Here is a 26,485-nt window from a genome sequence, read left to right on the forward strand (position 1 = left end):
TTTAAGAATTGAGTCATTTTCCTATTAATATAATCTTGGTTTTCCCAAAGGTAAAAATCTAACCACTTTTCTATACTACCTTGCATTCAACATATCCATCTACATATATAGAAGAAATTGTGAGAATGGAGTAAATTAGAAAGATGCTACCTCCAAATAGTATTTTTAATCTTTGTAATATCTCTTTATATTAACTACACTCTCAAAAATGTGAAAAAATAAATCCTGAAATAACCAGATCTATATTTTAAACTATTCAAATTCATGGTTAAAATACTCTTATATATATGTGTGTGTGTGTGTGTGTGTATATATACATATATATATATATTTTTTTTTTTTGAGACAAAGTCTCACAGGCTGGAGTGCAGTCACACAATCAGGGCTCATCACAGCCTTGACCTCCTGGGCTCAAGCTATCTCGCACCTAGCCTTCCGACCACAGGCACATGCCACCATGCGCAGCTTATTTTTATTTTTCATAGAGATGGGCCTTCTTATGTTGTCTAGGCTGGTCTTGAACTCCTGGGTTTAAGCAATTCTCCCACCTCAGTCTCTCAAAACGCTGAGATTACAGACATAAGCCACCACACTCAGTTATTTAATATTTTATTATCTATCTCTTTTACATAACTACTTGCAAAAAAACTAATATGACAGAGCCAATGTATTGTATGGTTATAAACAGAAACATATCTGTAAACATTAGTATTATAAGCAATATAGTATTAAAAGTGGTTATCTATTGGAAAACTCAGAAGGCAGTGACTTCTACAATTAAATTTCAAAAAATCAAAACATAAAACATTATTAGCTTCAGTTACTATAAATAAAGCATCTGAATCTTAATTTTAGAGCTAATGGTAATTTTTAAATAATTCCTAAATTCATGTAATCTGTTAAGATATATTTTGTTAACATTTAGAAAAGACAAGAGAACCAAAACCAATGTATTAAAGGAGCTTTATAATTTAGCAAAACTTTCAATTTACATGTCTCTCAAACGTTACTGACAAACATAATGGCTGCTTATGAGAAAATTTGCATATGTCATTCTACAAACAGTAATGTCATTAATATACTATTTTTAGTTTCCAAGGGAAGATCCTAAACATTACAAATCCTTCCGTTAGCATTTCTTCGTGTATGCATGTTCCTACTTCCTGTTCAAACATATGCTGTAACTATTTAAGTCTGTCTTTTCAAAATAAAACTGATTACCCAAAAATTCAAAAACCCAACACCCAAGTGATATTAGGCACATATCACTTGAACTTGACAATTTAATGACGAAAAGCAAATTTAAGAAGTAAAAAAATTAACTATTTAAATTATAATTTGCACACCAGATTACTTTTTCAGATGTGTCAACGCTCACAGATAAAAGTAATGAAAAGAAATGTAGTAAAATACATTTTAATTTTACCTTCATTATAAATTAAAATAAGGCATAAGAAAAACATTGGGACATAATATGTACATATGGAAAACTGGCCACTGAAAGATGCAAATAATTCATACAATATAGTGTAAGCTTTAATATATAAACTAGATGTCATTTCATCAACTGTTAGTCTAAATTTTACAATGTATATTAAAATATTAAAATGCTAAAAAAATCATTGTAATATAGAATACACTGTGGGAAAATACATATTTGTGGCTTTATAGACAATCTAAATTAATCCATTCTATACAATAGTTTTCTAAAATATAAATGGTACTTTACATGCAAAAGAACATACCAGCTGGATGACCTCATATAATGTATCAGAAATTAGGAGAAAACCTCCTTTTAACAAGACAGTTACACAGCAGAGGTGGAATGTAGAATCAGATTTTGCCTTAATACAATCTTGGATAAAATTAATTACGAAAAAGGACAGTCTCTACTACTTTCAATTAGCATTTTAAAAAATAAAATCTACTGTGATTTTATATTTTCTAATTGTATCACAAACAGAGAAAACATAAAAGGGAAAAGACAGAAACAGAAAACCTGATGATCTTTTATAAATTTGAAGCATCAGCCCTGCCTATGGGTTGCATTTAGGCTGCTTTTTTGTTGACATTTTCCCAAATTACTTCTGCCATTCTGAATTGTGCATCAGTAGTCAGATGAGTTTTCCAGACTTCATTATGCCATTGTGTAACCATAGCTGCCACAATGTAGTGCCACAAGAAGTCTGTCCTTGAGTATTTCCTTACTTGGGTATTCAGGTAACTTGAGCATGTTGATGCTTTAAAAGAAAAATACACCACCATTAAACAGGAAATCTATAAAATTTCTGATTGTTTTGTCTAGAAGTGAAAACACTACTCAAAATTAACATAAAACCATCCTCTCAAATTTGCATTCAAATTGAAAAACCCTAAAGTGGTATTTAAAAAGAAGAAAAAATCTGCTGCACTGCAGTTTCTTTCAGCATGCAAATGCAGTGGAAGAAAATAAGTTCTTTTCAGCTTAAAATAAATAAGCAATAGGGCAATTTAGTTTGAAGTGATGGTGTGTAACTCAGTGCTACTTATGATAGTGTAACTTTGGTGATACTTGAACTATAGTCAATTAAATTGTAGGGAATTAGGGTTTCCTCAAACATTTTCCCTCCCAAAAACAGGGGCACAAAAACTACATAATTTGTTATCAATGATTCCAAAATCCTGGAGTGAGATCACAGCTGAGGTTTTCCTCTCAATGCAGCAACAGTTAGACCTCTGATCATTCAAAATTAATCAAAACAATTTGTAAAGCATTTAAATAAACCAATTCAACATACCATGTGCTTGAAGTTGGTAAAAGATTTGGAGTATATGGCACAGCAGCGATTGTAAAGTTTTGCAATCCACTTCCACCCATGATATTAGCAAACCCACCATGTGGGACCCTGGAACTAAGAGTTTATATCTTAATACATTGTAATCATGAAAGAAAGATATTTGTGACAGATCAATTTCAAGTTCTAAGTTAGGGTAGAAATATATCCAACTCTAGGACAATGACAACATGACATTTTTTAGTCTACAAAACCCCAACTCATTACTGTAAATTGCTTTGTGATTAGTTAGCAACCTTCCATGGAGACACCTCTCCACATTTCCATAGCTACACTATGCTTGCAACTGGCCACAGCACATACCTCAATATTGCATTTAGCATGCTACATTTACAATTATTTGCTTTCATGTGGCTCTCTACTGAAGTGGGGCTTGAGAGCCCAAACAAGTCATATTTACATCTATATCCCTGGGGCTAGCAAAATGCCTGGAGTAGACATTCATTAAATTGTTAATAGATTAATATTTGATTAATTCAAGCAATAAATGCTCTGACATGTAATCCAAATGATTTCCTTGTTTGTGAAAAATATCTAGGCCCTAAAGGTGTTTTGTTTTGTTTTTCATAGTGGAAAAACTGAAAAATTCTTTATATTCCTCTTTGATTTGATATTCAGAATATCAAACATATTTTTCAAACATCACCAAACATAAAGAGACCACAGGAAGGTTAACATACAATGCATAACACATCAGTAGAAAATTTAATCTTGGGTACATGACTGTAGAGGATGTAATTACAACTTCTCAAGTTATATATACATCGAAAATAAAATTAATATTTCTTCTAAAGTTAGCCTGTGTATGTATCATGATTAAACCGATACTAAAAAACATTCTATTGCTTTTAAAATGAGGTGCTACAGTGCTTTTTGGATAAATAAGAATAATGACAAAGGAACACTTAGTGTATAGATTACTAAATACATACTTGCAAACATCTGAATAAAATTTAAAATACTTTCTTAAAAATATGATTTATAGGCCGGCCGCGGTGGCTCAAGCCTGTAATCCCAGCACTTTGGGAGGCCGAGACGGGCGGATCACGAGGTCAGGAGATCGAGACCATCCTGGCTAACACGGTGAAACCCCGTCTCTACTAAAAATACAAAAAAACTTAGCCGGGCGAGGTGGCAGGCGCCTGTAGTCCCAGCTACTCGGGAGGCTGAGGCAGGAGAATGGCGTAAACCCGGGAGGCGGAGCTTGCAGTGAGCTGAGATCTGGCCACTGCACTCCAGCCTGGGTGACAGAGCGAGACTCCGGTCTCAAAAAAAAAAAAAAAAAATGATTTATAAAATAAAGCACAGTTTAGTTCACTTAAAAAAAAAAGTTGAACCTCAAATAGCCTAAACAGTCTAGGAAAAAAACAACAAAGGTGGCAGACTCACATATCCTGATTTCAAAACTTATTACAAAGCTGTGGTAATCAAAATAGTGTGATACTGCCAAGAAAAGAGACACATGAACCAGTAGAAGAGAATAGAGGCCAGAAATAACCCCTCACATACATAATGAAATGATTTTCAACTAGAGTGCCAACAACATTCAAAGGGGAAAAGAGTCTTTTCAACGAAGTGTGTTGGGAAAACTGAATATTCACTACAACGAAAATGAAGTTGGACCCTTACTTTACACTAAGTAACTTAAAAACTAACTCAAAATGGATTGAAGACCTCAATGTAAGAGCTAATACTACAAAACTCTTAGAAGAAAATATAAGGGAAAAGCTTCATAACACCGGATTTGGCAATGATTTATTGAATATGACACCAAATTGATATTGAGAACATATAAAGAATTCCCATAGCAAAAAACCAAAACAAACAAAAAAAACCAAAACAGCCTGATTAAAAATGTGCAAAGAATTGAAATAGACATTTCTCCAAAAAAAGATAAACAAATGCCCAATAAGCACATGAAGATGCTCAACATCACTATTTACTAGGGCAATGCCAATCAAAACCACTTCACACTCATTAAGATGACTATCGGCAAAACATCAAAAAAACAAAATACAGAAAGTCACAAGTATTAGCAAGGATGTGGAGAAATTGCTGCTGGGAATGTAAAATGATCAGCCTCTGTGGAAAACAACATGTAGGTTCCTCAACAAAATTAACAGAATTACAATACAGAATTACCATACAATCAGGCAATTCCACTTCTGGGTATATATCCAAAAGAACTGAAAGCACAGACTCAAAAAAGTATCTGTGCATCCATGTTCATAGCAGCATTATTCACAATAGCCAAATGGTAGAAGCAACCCGAGTCTCCATCAACAGATGGCTGGATAAGCAAAGTGTGGTGTATATATACAAGGGGGTATTATTTAGCCTTAAAAATGAAGGAAATTTTGACATGTGCTACAAAATGGATGAATCTTGAAGACTTTATGCTAAGTGAAATAAAGCAATCACAAAAAGACAAATATTGTATGATTCCACTTATATGAAGTTCTTAGAGTAGTCAAATTCATAGACATAAAATAGGTGGTTGTTAGAGGTGGGTAGGGAAGGAGGATGGGGAGTTAGTGTTTAATGAGTACAGAGTTTCAGTTGGGAAAGATGAAAAAATTCAGGAGATGGACGGTGGTGATAGTCACACATTAATGTGAATACTTAATGCCACAAAAGTGCACACTTAAAAATTGTTTAAATGATTTTATGATATGCATTTACACACACGTGCGCGCACACACACACACACACACAAAGTTGAAAAAATGTACCAGGATTGTCTATTTGAAATCACTGATGATATGTATACATCCTCAGGGAAAAAAATGTTTAACAATCCAATATGAAAGAATCCCTAAAAACAGCAATTTTCTCTTCTATCTGGGAAGTCGTCTGGTTTGGTTTACTGATGAAATTCTTGAGCTTACCTTAGTAAACTAAGGCAATATTAAAAGTATGCCTGAATCTTGCTTATAAGACACTAATGCATAAACAATTCCTACTAATAGCAAGAGAATATATAAAGAACATCTGGCTATATCTCTTTGTAAGTTGAAATAAAATTCAACATTAGTTAATTTATATATTTAACTTTTGCCCAAAAAATTAACAAGGTGACCAAACATAAAAAGGGATAAAAATCAAGCCGTTCTGAATATCCTGTGTTGTAGAATTTCAAATTAAATGTAACTATTTTATCAAGATGAGAAAATAAATGTTGACATTGATTTTTATACAAATTATAGCACAGTATTTCAATATAAGTATGATCAATCTAATGTCCTTCACACAAGTAAATTTTGAACAGTAAGCTAAAAATTCAGAAGATCCTCTAGTTTTAACATCTTAATTAAAATTATTCTATAAGCTGTTATTCATGAGCCATTCCTGAAACCTTACTCCTCTTTTCCTACACTATGAATAAATATGGCTGGCCCCCTACTTATATAATTAGATCTGATCATGTTAAGATAATAATTCATCAGGCGTAAGTATGTATGAGAAAAATAAAGTCTTTGGTTGAATATTATGACACTTAGATTATACAGTATAAATTACAGTAAACAAAAATGGCATACTTCTATTTTATTTAAAAAGTAATTGGCCGGGCGCGGTGGCTCACGCCTGTAATCCCACCACTTTGAGAGGTTGAGGCTGGTGGATCACTTGAGATCAGTAGTTAGAGACCAGCCTGGCCTACATGGTGAAACCCCGTCACTACTAAAAATACAAAAATTAGCCAGGCAAAGTGGTGTGTGCACCTGTAATTGGAGGCTAAGGAAGGAGAGTCACTTGAACCCAGAAGGTGGAAGTTGCAGTGAGCTGAGATCAAGCTACTACACTCCAGCCTGGGCAATAGAGCAAGACTTCATCTCAAAAAAAAAAAAGAAAGAAAGAAAAAAAAGAAAAGAAAAGAAATCAGCCGGACACAGAGGCTCGCAGCTGTAATCCCAGCACTTTGGGAGGCCGAGGCAGGTGGATCACTTGAGGTCAGGAGATCGAGACCAGCCTGGCCAACATGGTGAAACTCCATGTCTACTAAAAATACAAAACTAGCCAGGCGTGGTGGTAGGTGCCTATAATCCCAGCTACTCGGGAGGGCTGAGGCAGGAGAATCACTTGAACCTGGGAGGCGGGGGTTGCACTGAGCTGAGATTGTGCCACAGCACTCCAGCCTAAGAAACAGAGCAAGACTCTTTCTCAAAAAAAAAAAAAAAAAGAAATCATCAAGTCTGATTCTTAAGGGATTAAGGGATAATGAAACAGTAAAACATTAAAGATGGCCTTATAGAGCTATGAAATATTAATGTCAATACTATAAAAATATTTAAAAATCACTTTTTGTATTAATTCTTGGTTCAACAATTGGAACACATTTGATCTTTCAGTAAGGTTGCACTAAATTATACTACAGACCTGTAGAAAGATACGTCAGTATCTAAATAAAACTAATACAGAATCAGAATTTTCCAAAAATTAAAAAAGAAAAAAATTTACACTTTTGGTTTTGAACGACAAGTACTATACCTATACTACTGACTGGGAGTTCGAGGTAAAATTTAAAATTTTAAAAAGCTTAAAACTTTCTCAGTTTGAACTCAAAATACAGAGCTCTAATTAGACTCAATGTTGAAAGGTGGATTCTTCCGTCCAAGGGGTGAAGCTAGCTCCGCGTTGTTTCCCCTGAGCTTCCTTGGCTTCTACTCTTCACCCACATCTTTCACCTCCATTCAAGTGTGGATTTGCCACACTTCATAACTAAATAATGAATAGCACACCTCTTTTCAGCATTGCTAGCAATGACTGTACTATTTAAAGTGAAGAAGCCTTGTATATTACTAATTCTAGTGTTTTACTCTACAGGAGCAGCCACCTAAGAAACAACTTAGTACTAAAAAACTTGAGTAACTGATTTCTGCATCTTAAAGACTCATACTGACCAAATCATGGGGAAAACATAATAATTCACTAGATAGTGTTGAAGTATAAACCATTTAGAAAAATATACTTGACAACATAAACCAAAATAAGGTTCAGATGGCTTAAAAACTGGAATGTAAAAACAGAAATTGTAAAACTTACATTAAAAAATTTATATAAACATATATATAAAATCTTAGAAGTAGGGAACGATTTATAAAACCACAAAGGAAAGTAACGATAATCACCTTGGCAATACGGTAATTTAAAACTTACAAGTTATAAATTTAAATTACATGGAAATCTGTATATTTAACTTTGATAAACCAAGAAAACTATTTGCAGAGTTAATACCCCTAATATATAAACAACACTTAAAACTGAATTTTTAAAGTGATTGTGGAATAACAAAGAATAAAGTCAGGTAATTCATACCACACACACAAAAATTACATAAAAGAAATTATATGAAAGTAAAAATGGGCCGGGCACGGTGTCTCACACCTGTAATCCCAGCACTTCGAGAGGCCGAGGTGGGTGGACCATGAGGTCAGGAGATTGAGACTATCCTGGCTAACAAGGTGAAACCCTATCTCTACTAAAAATACAAACATTAGCGGGTGTGGTGGCAGGCACCTGTAGTTCCAGCTACTCAGGAGGTTGAGGCAAGAGAATGGTGTGAACCCAGGAGGTGGAGCTTGCAGTGAGCCGAGATTGTGCCACTGCACTCCAGCCTGGGCGACAGAGCCAGACTCTGTCTTTAAAAAAAAAAAAAAAAAAAAAAAAAAGAAAGAAAGTAAAAATGACTATACCCTGTGCTGATAAAAGGAGTAAGCTCTCTCATTCTCTACTGACATCAATACCCTTCTAGAAGATAAATGAATATGTATCAAGATTATAAAAATTTATATATTCTCATACAAAAAAATTTCCCTTCTAAGAATTTATCTTCTATAATCAGACTGTCCCACTAGGACAGAAGCACAAAAATTCCTTATTTGTACAGCATTATTCCATAAATAGGAAAATTTAGCAATAAAGAATCAATTAAAGGAAGTCCCTAAAAAGAAAACTAGAAAGCCACTAAAAATTACATAGATCTATAAATTGAACAATTTAGTAACATATTGCTAAATTCAAAAAGTTATAAAATAACAATGGTTTTAAAAGTAAAAATTATATATGTTAAAAATTCTAGAAGAATAACAAAAATGTTATCAGTGATTATTTTTAGGAATAGATTGGAGGTGGGTTTTTTTCTCCTATCTGAATTGTCAAATTGTCAACTTTCTTACATAAAAAATATAATGATTTTTTCATCCTTTCTATTAAGTTATTCAAGTCTCTGAGTACTTCTTGGCATTCAGAGGCAAAAAACAAAACCAAAAAAACAAGTTTTTCTTTTATATTTTTAGTCTATAACCTGTTAATTGTTATGTCTTATTTATTTCTTATTTATTTTTTATTATTTTTTTTGAGACAGGATCTCACTCTGTCACCCTGGCTAGAGTGCAGTGGCGCAATCTCAGCTCACTGCAATCTCCACCTCCCAGGCTCAAGTGATCCTCCCACCTCAGACTCCTGAGTAGCTGGGACTACAGGCATGTGCCACCATGCCTGGCTAATTTTTGTATTTTTGTAGAGACAGGGTTTCGCCATGTAGCCTAGGTTGGTCTCAAACGCCTGAGCTCAAGTGACCTGCCCGCCTCAGCCTCTCAAAGTGCTAGGATTACAGGCACTACTATAAATGTCTTATCTTTAATACCAAAATAAATCTTTAATACCTAAAACAGTGGAAAGGGTGGTAAGTTATTGACAATTCAGAGTAATAACTCCTCATTTTAGTTATCTCTAAGCCATAAAAACAGAATATATTAAATTATTTCCATATTATCATAAAAATACTGCTTACTTGCCAGTAACAAACTAAACTGCAAGAGAAGTACCGTACCCAGACTATTCATTTATTCTTTAAAATTAGATCTACAGTGTGGCTCCAACTATTTTTCTAACTATACAGTAAGAAGACTAAAAAAAAAAGCAAAATGTTAATTGTAGTTATCTCTGAATAGTGGGATCACTTAACATTAAGGATTTTAATTTTCTCCTATTTTCTCCATTGTCTAAAGTTTCTACAATGATTAAACATTACTTTTAAAATAAAAAAAATATAGATTTTAAAAATTATAGGCCAGGCATGGTGGCTCACGCCTGTAATCTCAGCACTTTGAGAGGCCAAGATAGGTGGATCATGAGGTCAGGAGTTTAAGACCAGCCTGGCCAAGATGGTGAAACCTCATCTCTACTAAAAATAAAAAAATACAAAAATTAGCCGTGCGTGTTGGCAGGCGCCTGTACTCCCAACTACTTGGGAGGCTGAGGCAGCAGAATCGCTTGAACCCAGGGGGTGGAAGTTGCAGTGAGCCAAGATCAAGCCACTGCACTCCAGCCTGAGGGACAGAGTGAGACTCTGTCTCAAAAAAAAAAAAAAAAATTATATATATATATTTTATATAGATATATATTCACAATTATGGTTTTTAAATATGCAAAAAAAACAAAGAAGTAAATATATCAAATTGTTTATAGTGGTTACGGCTGATGGACTGTGGTTTTTCTTATTCTAACTTTGTTTTGTAACTTTCCTAGGAGAAATATGTACATTTATAATGAAAAAAACTAAACTACATTTTCATAAATAGAAGATAAAATTCTGTTATCCAAAATGAAAATCAGACTTTTTTTTACATCTTTCAGAAATATAAGCTAAAAGATGGTTAAATCATCTAGTTTTCTAATATCTATTATATTTAACTGGTTTCAAAAGTGAACTTTTCATAGAAGTGTGGTACCACAAATTATTTTTTAGGCCATGAATCTTGACACTTTAAAGTTTACTTTGAATTACAGAAAAACTGTTGTGTATGGGTAACATAGAGTATGTGTATGAGTTACCCAGGATAAACTGAACTGCCTTACTATTAAACCAAACCAGCAATATACAAATATTAAACATTTGGCTACTATCCTTGACCGACCTGCAGAGCAAAAAGATTTCCAAATTATAAAGTGCAATATACTAATAGTCCTAATTGGCGATCCTTTTTAATATATCAAATAAACATGATTGATCACTACTATAAATGTCTTATCTTTAATACCAAAATAAATCTTTAATATCTAAAACAGTGGAAAGGGTGGTAAGTTACTGACAATTCAGAGTAATAACTCCTCATTTTAGTTATCTCTAAGCCATTAAAAGCAGAATACATTAAATTATTTCCATATTATCATAAAAATACTGCTTACCTGCCAGTAACAAACTGCAAGAGAAGAACTCTCTCCTCTTGAGTAATGTCTTCTACAACTTCCCAGAACCACTAACAACAACAAAAAAAACTTAGCTCATATTTCAGAGCAACTGCAGACTTCTCAATACCAGAGAAATATGTAATATTCATAAAGCACATTTTATTCTATGAAAGTCATTTACCAAAAATGATTTCATGCAAAGCTTTCATATGCACTGTTCCCACAAGAATAATTTGGGGAAATACTTCACTTTGTTAATTAATGTAAGTTTTCATTCAATAGTGCTGAAAAGCTTACAAAATTAAACGGCAAAACTTAACTTCATTCTAAGCTCTAGAGAAATTTTACCTGAATAACTGGATCTTCTCTTTCATAGCCACTTGTGTATTCTGTATTTTTTATCCAATCACTCACATCAATTTCTGGCATGCCAGAAAGCAGTAGCTCCTTGGGGGAAGAAGAAAAATATTTCAATAATTTTCTTTAGGGAAAAAAGTTATTACATTTAAATGGTAAATTTGCCTTAATTAGAAACTAATCTCACATGAAACTGATACATTTTAGTGACAGTTCCTGCATGTCATCAATAACAAGCATTACATGAGACAAAATCCTTGACGCTGATAATCTCAAATATTGTAAGATGTGGAGATGTTTCCACATTGACAAAACTTCATTAAAACATAAGAGATTATAGTTTATATGTTTATGTGTGAACATATGCAACAACAGTTTATGCGTGCAAAAGTTTTTTTTTTTTTTTTTTACGTGCAAAAGTTTTATGAACATTATCTTTGATTTACTTTATATTTTTACAATTCTTTGCAAATTTATTAACTTCTGTAAGGGGACAGTATTCTCAACATGGAAGTGACAACAAAGACCTGAATAAATACTTGACTAAACAAGGGGAAAAGCATCAAGAAATCCTTATCATGAGGAAAAAGGAGGTAATATAAAAATAGTTATGATTTTTAAAAAATATTTAGGCCTTTTAGGAATTCTATTCTGGAATAATTTGGATCCTTTAAAGTCAATTTTCTCCAAAGTCAAAAAAAAAAAAAAAAAAGCAATTTTCCTAATGACTTGATAAGTTTCTTTCATACAGGAAGATAATCAAAGACACAAAATCTCAATCATGTAAGTAAAAATGAAATTAAGAACAGCAAAGTATTTGCCTTTTTGTTTTCCAAGGGAAAAGAGGACATGAAAAGAGCCTGTCCACTTCTCTGAATCAGTCCCTATTTCACAGTTAGATATGCTTACATAGACAGGGGAGGCAATGATTGGCCTACACTTTACACTGATGAGCCAGAACATCCATCAGGATTGCCTTTTTTTTTTTTTTTTTTTTGAGATGGAGTCTTGCTCTGTTGCCCAGGATGGAGTGCAGTGGCACTGCGATCTTGGTTCACTGCTAGCTCCACCTCCCGGGTTCACACCATTCTCCTGCCTCAGCCTCCCAAGTAGCTGGGACTACAGGTGCCCACCACCACGCCCGGCTAATTTTTTTGTATATTTAGTAGAGACGGAGTTTCACCATGTTAGCCAGGATGGTCTCAATCTCCTGACCTTGTGATCCGCCCACCTCAGCCTCCCAAAAGTGCTGGGACTACAGGTGTGAACCACCGCACCCAGCCAGGATTTCTTATTAGAGGGATGTAGATACCATGTGATTCAAAATCACGTTTCCTATAGTAAATACTCATAACATATAGCTGACCTTGTACCTTAAATAAGATAGATACAAGGCAACATGTGAGAACTCTTGAGGGTTTCCGAGATTTTTCTGTGGGTCCATGAGGTTCTCCCTTTTCCAACTTATCTGTATGAGGTTGGATTTTCTTCATATATTTCAACCAAACAACATATCAAAACAGATTATACACAAAAGCAGTTATAAGGGCCCATTTGTCTTCTATTAAGCTAGACATTAAAGAAATTTGCAAAACTGTAAAATAGTACCAGTCTTCCCATTATTTCTGTTTTGTTCTAGAAAATGCAATTTTAGTTTTTCAAATGTTCTCTATGTTAACATAATAATGGATTATTTTATGTGAATAAAATATTTTACATTTCTGTTTTAATTTCAAGTACAGTAAATATAGATTGACATAACCCACATAAACAAAAACTCTTTTGTTGCAAGGGGTCCTAAGACCGAAAAGTTTTAGAACTGCTAGTATAGGATGTGTTTTAGTCCTCTTAGTAACAGTATTATAGAATCCTCTTCCTAGATGAAGACAGTCTAGTTAGTCTACATTGACCACCCCCAAATACATTCTCTAGCTTCCTTTGCACTGTAGACTGGCTGCTTTGCCTGCTGGTTCTCTTGCCATCTGGCTTTGGATTGGGTTTGGAGCCAGGGAAACACAGGCAGTTAGTTTGGAGGTGAGGGTACTCTCTGCTCCCCCACTGTTGCAGCACCTCTTTGCAGTAGCTATGGCTCCTCAAGTATGGCTACCACCAGGTGGGCCCTCCTTGGTAGTTCAGGCTCCCACGGGGCTCTTCACCGTAATTCCTCTACCTGTCTCTTCAGTCCTAGGGACGATAAAGGCTTTCCCTGTTTCCAGTCTGTGGATGTCTCACTAGACCTTGTTTATTCTTAACACTGCCCATACCTGTGTAATAGTCCCTTTGTTAAAGTTTCAATATTTGAACCATCTGGAGAAATTCTGTTCCCTGGCAGGACTCTGATACAGGTTTGCTAAAAGGGAGTGGGATAGGCTTTACGCATGTCTTACAGTTCATGAGTTTAATCCTTTTCCCTTCTAGGCTGAAGATAAGCTTTTAATAATATTAAGTATGCTTTCATTATTCATAATTATGAATAAAAATGACTAATACTACATTCTCTCAAGAAATTTGAAGCACTTCATGAATATCACATTGTTACAATTTTTTTTTTGAAGACGACAACGAAAGGATCTTTATTATTCCACCTAAGAACTGGGCAAAAAAAGTTACTAAATTGACCAAAAACAAATAGATGAAATGAGAATTCCAGAATAAAAAGTACATATAATAAACATTTTAAGTCCCAATCAATCTTTTTAATACAACAAAATAACTGAATTCATCTGTTGGAACTGTAAGTTATATAACTCATACTAATAGTTAGAAACTGAATCATGCAAGTATTCATAGCCATCAGCTTACCCAGCATCACATGACTCAATGTTTTTATATTCTGGTTCTTTCATGGATAAATTCACAAGCAGCACAGTATGGAAGAACAGCCCATACTCATCTCTTGACTTACGACTGCCTTCTATCTACAATGGATGACTATACCTCCAGTTCAGTACATTGGAGCTATTCGATACCTTCTCCTCACTAAAACTCTAGAATTTAACCTGAATCTTTTAACTCAGATGCACATCTAGCTTAGACGTTTGCACCAAATTTTTTTACAAGTTTCCGTTCTCAGTGTAGCATAGCGCTCCCCTATGAAAGACACAAAGTCACACAAAAGGTTCTGAAGCCAAGTCCCTCTGATTACTCATGCCACCAAGAAGCAGACTGGCAACACTGATGAGATCTGAGGTCAGGGAACATGGGTTCATAGCCTACCACTAACACATGCTCTATGACCATGAACAAGTTCCGTATCTTCTTTGGCCTAGTTTTCTCATATGTAAAATGGGGGCAATCGTACTCACCTCAAGAGATTTTTTGTGGGTTTTTTAAATTAATACATATAAAATACTTGGCAAATACTAAACGCTTAATAATAATTATTACCACTGCATAAATCAAGACCATGCCTACAATGTTGCTCTTCCCAAATGTGAATCAGCTCAACTTAGTAAAGTCAGAGTCCAAGACAAACTAGGAATCCTGATCTAAATTTTAATGTAAGAGCCACAATTAAAAACTTACCAGTAACAGACCTAAATGTGAAAGATAAAGGAATAAAGCTTTTAAAAGAAAACACAGAACAATATCTTCACAGCCTTGGGGAAAGAAACAGTTTCTTAAACAAGACACAAAAAGTTTCTTCCATTAAAAAAAAAAAAACAACTGATAAACTGAATTATGTTAAACCCCAAAATTTTTATTCACTGAAAAGACCTGAGTAGAAAATATTCATAATACATATATCTGACAAAAGACTCTTATGAAAGAATACATAAAGAGTCCTACAAGTCAGTAAAAAGAAAAAATAAAACAGAAAACACAATAGAAAAATGGACAAATTACTTAAATAGACACTTTGAAAACAGAGTACACAAATGGCTGTAATCATAAAAGGTGTGTAACTTCATTAGCTATCACATAAACACAAATTAAAATCTCAAGGAAAGACCACTACTGAATTACCAGTAAGGAAATGAAAAAGATGGAAAATTATCAAATGCTAGTGAGAATGCAGAACACCCAGAACTCTCACACCTACTAATGGGAGTGTAAATTGATGCATCACTTGGGAAACTATCTGCTCACATCTACTGAAATGGGATACATGCACAGCCTGTGTCCCAGCAATTCCACTCCAATGCATATAACCTACAGAATGCATACTTAGGTTTTCCTAAAGGCATGTTTGTAGCAGCAGTACTTGAAAGAGCCTGAAACTGAAAAGTACCCACTAAATGTTCAAGAATAGAAAAGACTAAAGGAAACTGAAATGCTATTCAGCAATAAAAATGAACAAATTACCAACTGCATGCAACAATATGTATGATTCCCACACACAAAAAGTTGAGCTAAGAAAGCCAGATAAATTCTATCTACATAGTTCTAAAATAGGCAAATCTCATCTATGATTTCAGAAGTCAAGAGAATGGTTACTGTTAAAGTGGGAGAATGACCGGAGGGGGATGACAGAGTGACATATGGGGTGCTAGGATTTCTGTTTCTTCATCTGGGTGTTAGTTTCATGGGTATGTTCAGTTTGTTAAAATTTATCAAGCTATACATTTATGAGGTGTGTCCTTTTCTGCATGTATATTATAATTCAAAGTTTTATAAACTTACTGATTTCAGTAAATTATAAGGCAAAGTTTTCATCAATTATTTTTGTTGTTGCTATTTGTTTTTTACATACATAAAGGTCCAGCAAATAATTAATTCTCTGTTTTGAATTTCAAAAGGCTAATTTAATCCAAGCACAGTACAGGAAAAGTCAGATTTCAGTCAGGTCTAATAATATAATAGCTCAAATAGTCCTCCATTTTTAAATGCTGAAAATAACTTCTACTGTTACATAAAAACTAGATGAATCTACGCTAACTGAAGTCATTAACTGTACAGCTAAAAAACAATCAAAAAAACCTCAAAACTTACATTTAATGAAACTAAATCAAAATGGACTTCAAAATTAATTAGCAAATTTTGTTCACTGCTAACATATACTATGAATGATAAATTTAAAATACTGATACATATGTAAAATTAAAGGTATATATCAGTATCTGTATCCATATACTAAAATGAAAGGTATAAGGTAAAACTAATTTTCTGAGACAGAATAAAAACTAAATAAAATATTTCCACTGATCTGGGACTTACTATTCCAAATTATATTTTTTTAGATAAGAAAGCAGCTATATTCTATTTAAAATACTGTGCTTTATTTAGATTTAGACAACTCAAAGAGTTTAAAAATAATTCTCCAAATTACCAAAACTAAAGAGAAAAAGAAAATGGAGAAAAATGCGACATAAATCATATAAAATTAGAAATCCTGTTGGATCACAGTACAATAAAGGCAAATTAAAGTAGCAAAACAAAACATTCATTAGGGACTACAGGACAGCAAAGACGATGGACTCCATAGGTTTCAAATAAAGAATTATAAAATTATATATATGGCAATATAAGAAACTGGAGAAGAAAATACTATACAATAAGAAAAACCTTCTTAATTCTCTTTAGAAGTTTAAGTAGTATCAGCACCCTTTATGTCATGTGATCAAATAAAAAATTCAGAAATAATGTAGAATACTGCACATATAGGAAGACTGGCCTTCAACATCTCCCATATAGAAGAAATAGGAATATATTCCATTTTAGTTTGTCACCACCTCACCTCACTTCACATTAAGGAGTTGCTTATCTGGTTATTAAGCTTAAGAGAAGGCACATCCATAAATTTTATATCAAATCTCTAAAAATGGACATTAAACAATTTTTTCTCATTTATACATTATTTCATTCATTATCGTACTCCACAATTATTTCTGAATTACATCACTAGAGTTTTGTGTTGTTGTGTTACAACATAAGAACTGATATTTTTCCTTACCAATTCATATTCATCAAAAAGCTGTATAAGGGAGGGTGGAATGAACATATGAAAGCCCTGTAAAAAGGCATTGATCTGAGGCTGAATGGCTCTTGTCATTCGAAGTTCAGTAACAAGCTGGACGTACTCCGCCTATTGAAAAAGAAGTTTTCATAACGACTTTTAAAAAATATTTTACATACTTAATGTTAATACATTTCTTATTTAAGAGGTAAAGATTTAAAATAAAACTGACACCAACACTCATACATCTCAGCAAATCAGCAAGCCACCATTCACTAAGCTGTTCAGGCAAAAATTCTAGGGAATCAATCATCCATGACTTCTCTCACACCCTATTTCAGCTGATACTATCAGATTTACCTTTAAAAAACTATTTTCAATCTGACCTTGTCTCACTACCTTCATTTCGGTACCCTGGTCCAAGCTATCATTACTTCTCATCTGAATTACTGCAACATCTGGTGTCCCTGTTTCCATTTTTGCCCCTGTACTGATGCTTCTCTACATCTTAGCCAGAGTGATTTTAAAAAATATATATGTATATATACACACAGATATGTATGTGTGTGTGTGTATGTATATGTAAATAACTCAGATCAGGCAACTCTCTTGCTTAAAACCCTATAATGACTTCTCGTGACATCTGGAGTAACATCCAAATTCCTTTCCTAGTCTCTAAGGCCCCAAATGATCTGGCCTCAGCTTTGCTCTCTGATCTCACTTCTTTCATTCTCCCCCTAGTTCATTCATTCACTTATTCTAGTTTCACCGGCCTTCTGGCTATTTCCAAAACACAAACTTGTCCGGGCCTCAGTGTGTTTATACTTCTAGGTCATTCTCATTGAAATGTCTCATTAGAATGTAATCTCTCTGCACACAGGGGCTTTGTTTTACCCGGATATATACCAACTCCTAAAAAGTGGCTGCCACTTTGAAAGTATTCAAAAAGTATGTCATGAATGAATGCACACCATCATCAAATTCACTTAACACATACTTAGAACTTGATAAAATGGCTCTTTGTAGCATAGCCAATTTAATTCTGAGTTAAGGTAAGCTATGTATTCACTCATTTTATTTTAATATACATCATAACCATAGAAAATATTGTTACTTAAAATGTAACTGGTAATGAGCAGAGGGCATGGTGGCACATGCCTGTATTCCCAGTTACTAGGGGAGGCTGAGGTGGAAACATTGCTTGAGTCCAGGAGTTCAAGTATGCAGTGAACTATGACCGTGCCACCACACTCCAACCCAGGCAACAGGGCAAGATCCTGTCTCTTAAAGAAAAAAAATTTAAGAAGTTAACTGGTAATTTAAAAACTGTATTTTGGCTTAGAACAAAATGAATTATATACAGAGAGAAAGAGTATGTGTGTGTATACATATACAAACTATGAGATGTTATCATTTATACAGTTTTTAAATCCGTATAAGTGAAACTTTGTGAGTTAAAAACAATATGCTGTAGCAGGTATATAGCTCCCACCTACCAGGAATTAAGACCCTAACAGGGAAGAAAGTCTGTTTTAGCCCTCTTCCTTTATTCTTTTTTTGGCACTCATCTGACGCTCTGTTCAGAAACAAACAAACAAACAAAAAACCCAATCAAACAAAAAATGGGGAAAAAAGACCAAAAAAAAAAGGCACTGAGCCAGCAAGTTCTGTATGACTGCTAGCTATGAACTCTTCACAGCCCTCAGAGCTACAAAAGTGTCACAGTAGACTCCTCACAGCTCTCCCGAAACCCTGTGTGGCTCCTTGTACAATTTAACACAAGGAAAGCTACCATCTCTGCTATTCAATCTAGTCTCACCCCAAATCCCACTTCCCACCAACCAAAGGTGCAAGTTTTTCTCTATTACATAGGAATTAATCAGCTACAAGTCACATACAGGCAGTTATTATAGAGAGGGAGACAGAAATGTGTACCCAACAGTCAAACAGAAACATACACTAAATTTCTAGAGTCCAACCCGAGAAATAACATATATAAAATATTTTATAGTGATTATAGCAGTGATATCTGCATTAGCACATGATTATATTTTAGTTTATGTCTACTCTCACTAACATTGTTCACTGGATGTACTAAAAGTTTTCTGCCCCATTCATATAATTAATTATGCATCTGTGTTTTTTAAGATGCCAGGAAAGACCCTACTCTTCCCTAAAAAGACTTTTTCCCAAGAGGTTCTGGCTTTACAATCTTAAAGTGCGACTCAATAATCTCTGTGGAAGACCTTAACAAGTCATGAAGCATACAAATAAAAGATTTATGAATTGCTCATGTGAACGTTACCTATTTTAATTGCATTCCATATCTATCAGAATAATATATATTCTTTTTTTTACCAATTAATTCCTATTATTTCCTTCTACAGTCTATTTTTAAATTAATTTTTACAAATATACTTTCATCACACTTTTCCTTCCATTTCTTTTAGTATTTGTTATTTTCCACATGTATTTCAGTAACCCAGTTCATAGCTATTGATATCAATTTGTGAAAATCAGTTCCTTCACATCCCAGTCTTCATGCTAATTAAGTAATTTAAATGTGAATGGCAGTTGAACTAAATTATTTTTCAATAAAATAATGAAATCCTAGCTATCATAAACCCTTAATTTTTCAGTAATATAAGAGTTTTTCAAATAGTTGAAAGATAGCTGTGTTTAATGGAAAAATCTAAGTCAAACTGCTTCTAAAATGTTTCCCTGCCTCGCTAAACAGTACATCTTCAAACAGAATAAAACAAATTAATATTATCTTGACAATACGAATATTACTATAAACACCCACTACTGTTACCCATTAACATTTCAAGTGTTCATGTCGTATAGAAATACACTGGCTAAGGGTTCTAAGGGCAGAGCTTTGGCATCTCACTGGGACCAAGCTCCGGGGGCGAGGGGTGACTGCCATGTCTGGGGTTCAGTCAACTCAGCTGCTCCAGTCTGCCGGCTTTGGAGAATACAGGCGGTACAGAAAAGGTAGTGTCCCCTTTAATGCAGCACATACGCTCTACCAAAAAGCAGCCAGACTGCTTCTTTTGGCAAGTCCCTGATCCCATTCCTTGTGACTTGTGGAGATCTCCCAACAGGGGTCTCCAGCTACCTCTTATAGGTGCATGCAGGCCAACAACAGGTAAGTACCTACCCCCTGGGACAGAGCTTCCAGAGGAAGGACCTGCCTGCCATCTTTGCTGCTTCATGGCCTTCTCTGCTGATACCTCCAGGTATGGGAGAAACCAAGGCAACTGGGGTCTGGAGAGGACCCCCAGCAAACCACAGCAGCCCGACATACAGTAAAGTGGCCAGACTACTAAAAGAAAAACAAATGAACAGAAAACAACATCATCAACAAAAAGACTCCACAAAAACCTCAGTTAAAGGTCAGCAACCTCAAAGAACAAAGGTAGATTAAGGCCAAAAAGATTAGAAAGAATCAACACAAAAATGCTGAAAACTCAAAAAGCCAGAGTGCCTCTTCTCCTCCAAATGACCGCAACGCCTCTCCAGCAAAAGCACAGAACTGGTCTGAGGCTGAGATGGCTGAATTGACAGAAATAGGCTTCAGAAGGTGGGTAATAATAAACTACACTGAGCTAAAGGAGCATGCTTTAACCCAATGCAAAGAAGCTAAGAATCATGATAAAACAATACGGGAGCTGGTAGCCACAACAGTCAGTTCAGAGAGGAACGTAACAGACCTGATGGAGCTGAAAAACACAACTTGAGAACTTCACAACAAAATTACAAGTATCAACAGCAGAACAGACCAAGCGGAGGAAAGAACCTCAGAGCTTGAAGACTATCTTTCCAAAATAAGACAGGCAGACAACAATAGAGAAAAAGGAACAAAAAGGAATGAATAAAACCTCCAAGAAATATGGGATTATGTAAAGAGACCAAACCTACAACTGATTGGGGTATCTGAAAGAGATAAGGAGAATGGAACCCAGTTGGAAAACATACTTCAGAATATCATATAGAAGAACTTCCCCAGGTTATCAGGACAGGTCAATATTCAAATTCAGGAAATGCAGAGAACCCCAGTAAGATACTCCACAAAAAGATCAACCTCAAGACATATAATCAGATGTCTTCCCATCAGATTCCCCAAGGCCACCAGATCCCCAAGGTCCAAATGAAAGAAAAGCTGTTAAGGGCAGCCAGAGACAAAGGCCAGGTCACCTACAAAGGGAAATCCATCAGACTAACAGCAAACCTCTCAGCAAAAACCCTGCAAGCCAGAAGAGACTGGTGGCCAATATTCAACATTCTTAAAGAAAAGAATCTCCAACTGAGAATTTCATATCTGACCAAACTAAGCTTTATAAACAAAGGAGAAATCAGTTCCTTTTCAGACAAGTGAAAGGTGAGGGAATTTGTTACTACCAGTCCTGCCTTACAAGAGCTCCTGAAAAAAGAACTAAATATGGAAAGGAAAAATTGTTACCAGCCACTACAAAAACACACTGAAGTACACAGACCAGTGACACTATGAAGCAATCACATAAACCAAGCCAGCAAAATAACCAGCTAGCATCATCAAGACAGGATCAAATTCATACATAACAATACTAACGTTAAATGTAAATGGGTTAAATGCCCCAATTAAAAGACCAAGAATGGCAAGCTGGATGAAGAGCCAAGACCCATCAGTATGCTATCCTCAAGACACACACAAGCTCTAAACAAAGGGATGGAGGGAAATTTACCAAGCAAATGGATAACAGAAAAAAGCAGGAGTTGCAACCCTAGATTCTGACAAAAGAGACTTTAAACCAACAAAGATTAAAAAAAAGACAAGGGCATTACATAATGGTAAAAGGTTCAATCAACAAGAAGAGCTATCATAAATATATACGCACCCAACACAGAAGCACCCAAATTCATAAAACAAGTGCTTAGAGAACTGCAAAGAGACTTAGACTCCCACACAATAATAGTGAGAGACTTTAACACCCCACTAACAATATTAGATCATCAAGACAGAAATTTAACAAATATATTCTGGACCTGAACTCAGCTCCATATCAACTGGACCTGATAGATATCTACAGAACTTCCCACCCAAATTCAACAGAATATACATTCTTCTCATCACCACATGACACTTATTCTGAAATCGATCACATAATCAGAAGTAAAACTTTCCTTGGCAAATGCAAAAGAAATGAAATCATAACAAACAGTCTCTCAGACCACAGCACAATCAAATTAGAACTCACGATTAAGAAATTCACTCAAAACCACACAACTACATAGAAATTGAACAACCTGCTCCTGAGTGACTCTTGGGTAAACAACAAAATTATGGGAGAAACCAAGAAGTTATCTGAAACTAATGAGAACAAAGAGACAATGTGCCAGAATCTCTGGGATGCAGCTAAAGCAGTGTTAAGAGGGAAATTTATAGCACTAAATGCCCATATCAAAAAGCTAGAAAGATCTCAAGTTAACTACCTGACATCTCAACTAAAGAACTAGAGAGCCAAGAGCAAACAGACCCCAATGCTGGCAGAAGACAATAACCAAGATCAGAGGTGAACTGAAGAAGACAGAGACACAAAACAACCCTTCAAAAAATTCAATGAATCCAGGAGCTGATTTTTTGAAAACATTAATAAAATAAGATAGACCTCTAGCTAAACTAATGAAGAAAAGTGAAAAGAATGAGATAAACACAATTAGAAATTATAAGGTAGATATCACCACTGACCCCAAAGAAATATAAACTGGCCAGGCACAGTGGCTCACACCTGTAATCCCAGCACTTTGGGAGGCTAAGGCGGGTGGATCACAAGGTCAAGAGTTCTAGAACAGCCAGGCCAGCATGGTGAAACCTCTTCTTTACTAAAAGCACAAAAAAATTAGCCAGGCATGGTGGTGCATGCCTGTAGTCTCAGCTACTCGTGAGGCTGAGGCAGGAGAATTGTTTGAACCTGGCAGGCAGAGGTTGTCGTGAGCTGAGGTCACGCCACTGCACTCCAGACCGAACAACAGAGCAAGACTCCATCTCAAAATAAATAAATAAATAAACAAACAACCATCAGAGAATACTGTAAATACTTGTATGCACATAAACCAGAAAATCTAGAAGAAATGGATAAACTCCTGGACACATACCTTGGGAGGACACATACCCTCCCAAGACTGAACCAAGAAGAAACTGAATCTCTGAATAGATCAAAAATAATGAGTTCTGAAATGACGCAGTAATAAATAGCCTACCAACTAAAAAAAAGCCCAGGACCAGCTGGATTCACAGCTGAATTCCACCAGATGTACAAAAAAGAGCTGGTACCATTTCTACTGAAATTATTCCAAAAAACTGGGGGAAAAAAAAGGGACTCCTCCCTAACTCATTTTATGAGGCCAGCATCATCCTGATACCAAAACCTGGCAGAGACACAACAAAAAAAGAAAACTTCAGGCCAATATCCCTGATGAACATCAATGCAAAAAATCCTCAATAAAGTACTGGCAAATCAAATCCAGCAGCACATCAAAAAGATTATCCACCATGATCAAGTCTGCTTCATCACCAGAATGCAAGGTTGGTTCAACATATGCAAATCAATAAATGTGATTCATCACATAAACAGAACTAAAGACAAAAACCACATGATTATCTCAATACACACAGAAAAGGCCTTCAATAAAATTCAACATCCTTTCATGTTAGAAACTCTCAATAAACTAGACATTGAAGGAACATACTTCAAAATAGTAAGAGACATCTATGACAAACCCATAATCAACATCATACTGAATGGGTAAAAGCTGAAAGGAGTCTCCTTGAAAACCAGCACTAGACAAGGATGCCCTCTCTCATCACTCCTATCCAACAAAGTATTAAAAATTCTGACCAGAGCAATCAAGCAAAAGAAAGAAATAAAGGTATTCAAATAGGAAGAGGGGAAGCTGAATTATCTTTATTTGCAGATGACATGATCCTATAGCTAGAAAACCTCATCATCTAGGCCAAAAAGCTTCTTAAGCGATAAGTAACTTCAGCAAAGTCTCAGGATATAAAATCAATGTGCAAAAATTGCTAGCATCCCTATACACCAACAACAGGCAAGCAGACAGCCAAATCATGAATGAACTCCCATTCACAACTGCTACCAAAAGAATAAAATACCTAGGAATACAGCTTAATAAGGAAAATGAGGACCTCTTCAAGGAGAACTATAAACCACTACTCAAAAGAAATCACAGAGGACACAAACAAATGGAGAAACATTCCATGTTCATGGATAGGAAGAATCAAGACTGTGAAAATGGCCATACTGCCCAAAGTAATTTATAGATTCAATGCTATTCCCATTAAATTACAATTGGCATTTTTCACAGAATTAGAAATTACTACATTAAAATTCATATGGAACCAAAAAAGAGCCCAAATAGCTAAGGCAATCCTAAGCAAAAAGAACAAAGTTGGAGGCATCGTGCTACCAGATTTCAAACTATACAAGGATACAGTCACATAGACCAAGGAACAGAATAGAGAACTCAGAAATAAGATCACACACCTACAACCACCATGTGATCTTTGACAAACTCAACAAAAGCAATGAGAAAAGACTCCCTGTTTAACAAATGGTGCTGAGTGCTGGCTGAGTGCAGAAAATTGAAACCGAACCCCTTCCTTACACCATATCTCAAGATGGATTAAAGACTTAAATGTAAAACTCCAAACTATAAAAACCCTAGAAGTAAATCTAGGCAATTCCATTCAGGACATAGGCACAGGCAAAGATTTCATGATGAATACACTAAAAGCAATTGCAACAAAAGCAAAAATTGACAAATGGCACCTATTTAAACTAAAGAGCTTCTGTACAGCAAAAGTAACTATCAGAGTGAACAGACAACCTACAGAATGGCAGAACATTTTTGCAATCTATTCATCTGACAAAGGTCTAATATCAGAGTCTACAAGGAACTGAAATTTACAAGAAAAAAAACAACCCCATTAAAAAGTGAGCAGATGACATAAACAGACACTTCTCAAAAGAAGTGGCCATGTGGCCAGCAAACATATGGAAAAAAGTTTAACATCATTGATCATGAGAAATACAAATCAAAACCACAATGATACCATCTCATGCCAGTCAGAATGGCTACTATTAAAAAGTCAAAAAACAACAGATGCTGGCAAGGTTGCAGAGAAAAGGGAACCCTTTTACACTGTTGGTGAGAATGTAAATTAATCAGTTCAATCACTATGGAAGACAGTATGGGGATTCCTCAAAGACCTAGAGGCAGAAATAGCATTTGACCTAACAATCCCATTACTGGGTATATACGCAAATGAATACAAATCATTCTACTGTGGAGATACATGTTCGTGTATGTTCACTCCAGCACTATTCACAATAGCAAAGACATAGAATCAACTTAAAAGCCCATCAATGATAGACTGATTGGATAAAGAAAATGTAGTACATATACACCATGGAATACTATGCAGTCATAAAAAGGAACCAGATCATGTCCTCTGCAGGGACACAGAACTGGAAGCCATTATCCCCAGCAAACTTAATGCAGGAACAGAAAACCAAATACCACATGTTCTCACTTACAGAAGTGGGAGCTTAATGATGAGAACACATGGACACATGGGAGGGAACAACACACAGTGGGGCCTGTCAGAGTGGGAGAATGGGGGTCAGCAGAACATCCAGAAGAATAGCTAATGGATGCTGGGCTTAATACCTAGGTGATGGGTTGATCTGTGCAGCACACCACCATGGAACACGTTTAACTAGGTGACAAACCTGCACATCCTGCACATGTACCCCCTGAACTTAAAATAGAAGTTGAAGAAAATAAAAAAAAAGAAATACATGAGCTACACTTCCACTGCTTATGAACGTACCCAAGCGACTTTAGGCCTTTGCATAACTATCCCAAGTATTGCATATATGCTTTTAAAAGGAAAGAGTGTGCACATGTAGATGACAATTAGTCCATAAAACACTGGCACAAAGAGTTGCATGATTAAACATTAAATATAAACCAAGCCTATCATCTCACTTCATTCTAAGATAATTAAAAGTTTATATATTCTCAACATCAAAAAACATGATTAATGTCAGCCCTCTGTATCCGTGGGTTCTGCATCTATGGATTCAACCAAATTCAAGACAGGAATATTCAGGGGAAAAAAATGGATGGTTACATTTGC

General features: G+C 35.2%; 1 protein-coding gene across 11 annotated transcripts in view; it reads right to left on the minus strand.

The window, feature by feature from the left end:
* Positions 1-592: 592 nt before the first annotated feature.
* HACE1 (HECT domain and ankyrin repeat containing E3 ubiquitin protein ligase 1) overlaps positions 593-26,485 on the minus strand; it is a 128,847-nt gene continuing 102,954 nt past the window's right edge. For 7 of the 11 annotated variants that reach the window (XM_025383900.1, XM_025383907.1, XM_025383905.1 and 4 more), the window contains 5 exons: positions 17,278-17,409; positions 11,376-11,474; positions 11,025-11,095; positions 2,778-2,891; positions 945-2,240 (listed from right to left, as the gene is read on the minus strand). In XM_025383900.1, the coding sequence (XP_025239685.1) occupies positions 2,138-2,240; positions 2,778-2,891; positions 11,025-11,095; positions 11,376-11,474; positions 17,278-17,409 (519 nt within the window). In that variant the 3' untranslated portion in view covers positions 945-2,137. Of the gene's footprint in view, positions 2,241-2,777; positions 2,892-11,024; positions 11,096-11,375; positions 11,475-17,277; positions 17,410-26,485 lie in introns of all 11 variants that reach the window. The other 4 variants (XM_025383898.1, XM_025383896.1, XM_025383904.1 and 1 more) reach the window with 1 other exon arrangement.

This window comes from Theropithecus gelada, chromosome 4 (assembly GCF_003255815.1).
Source record: "Theropithecus gelada isolate Dixy chromosome 4, Tgel_1.0, whole genome shotgun sequence".
Lineage (NCBI taxonomy): Eukaryota > Metazoa > Chordata > Mammalia > Primates > Cercopithecidae > Theropithecus > Theropithecus gelada.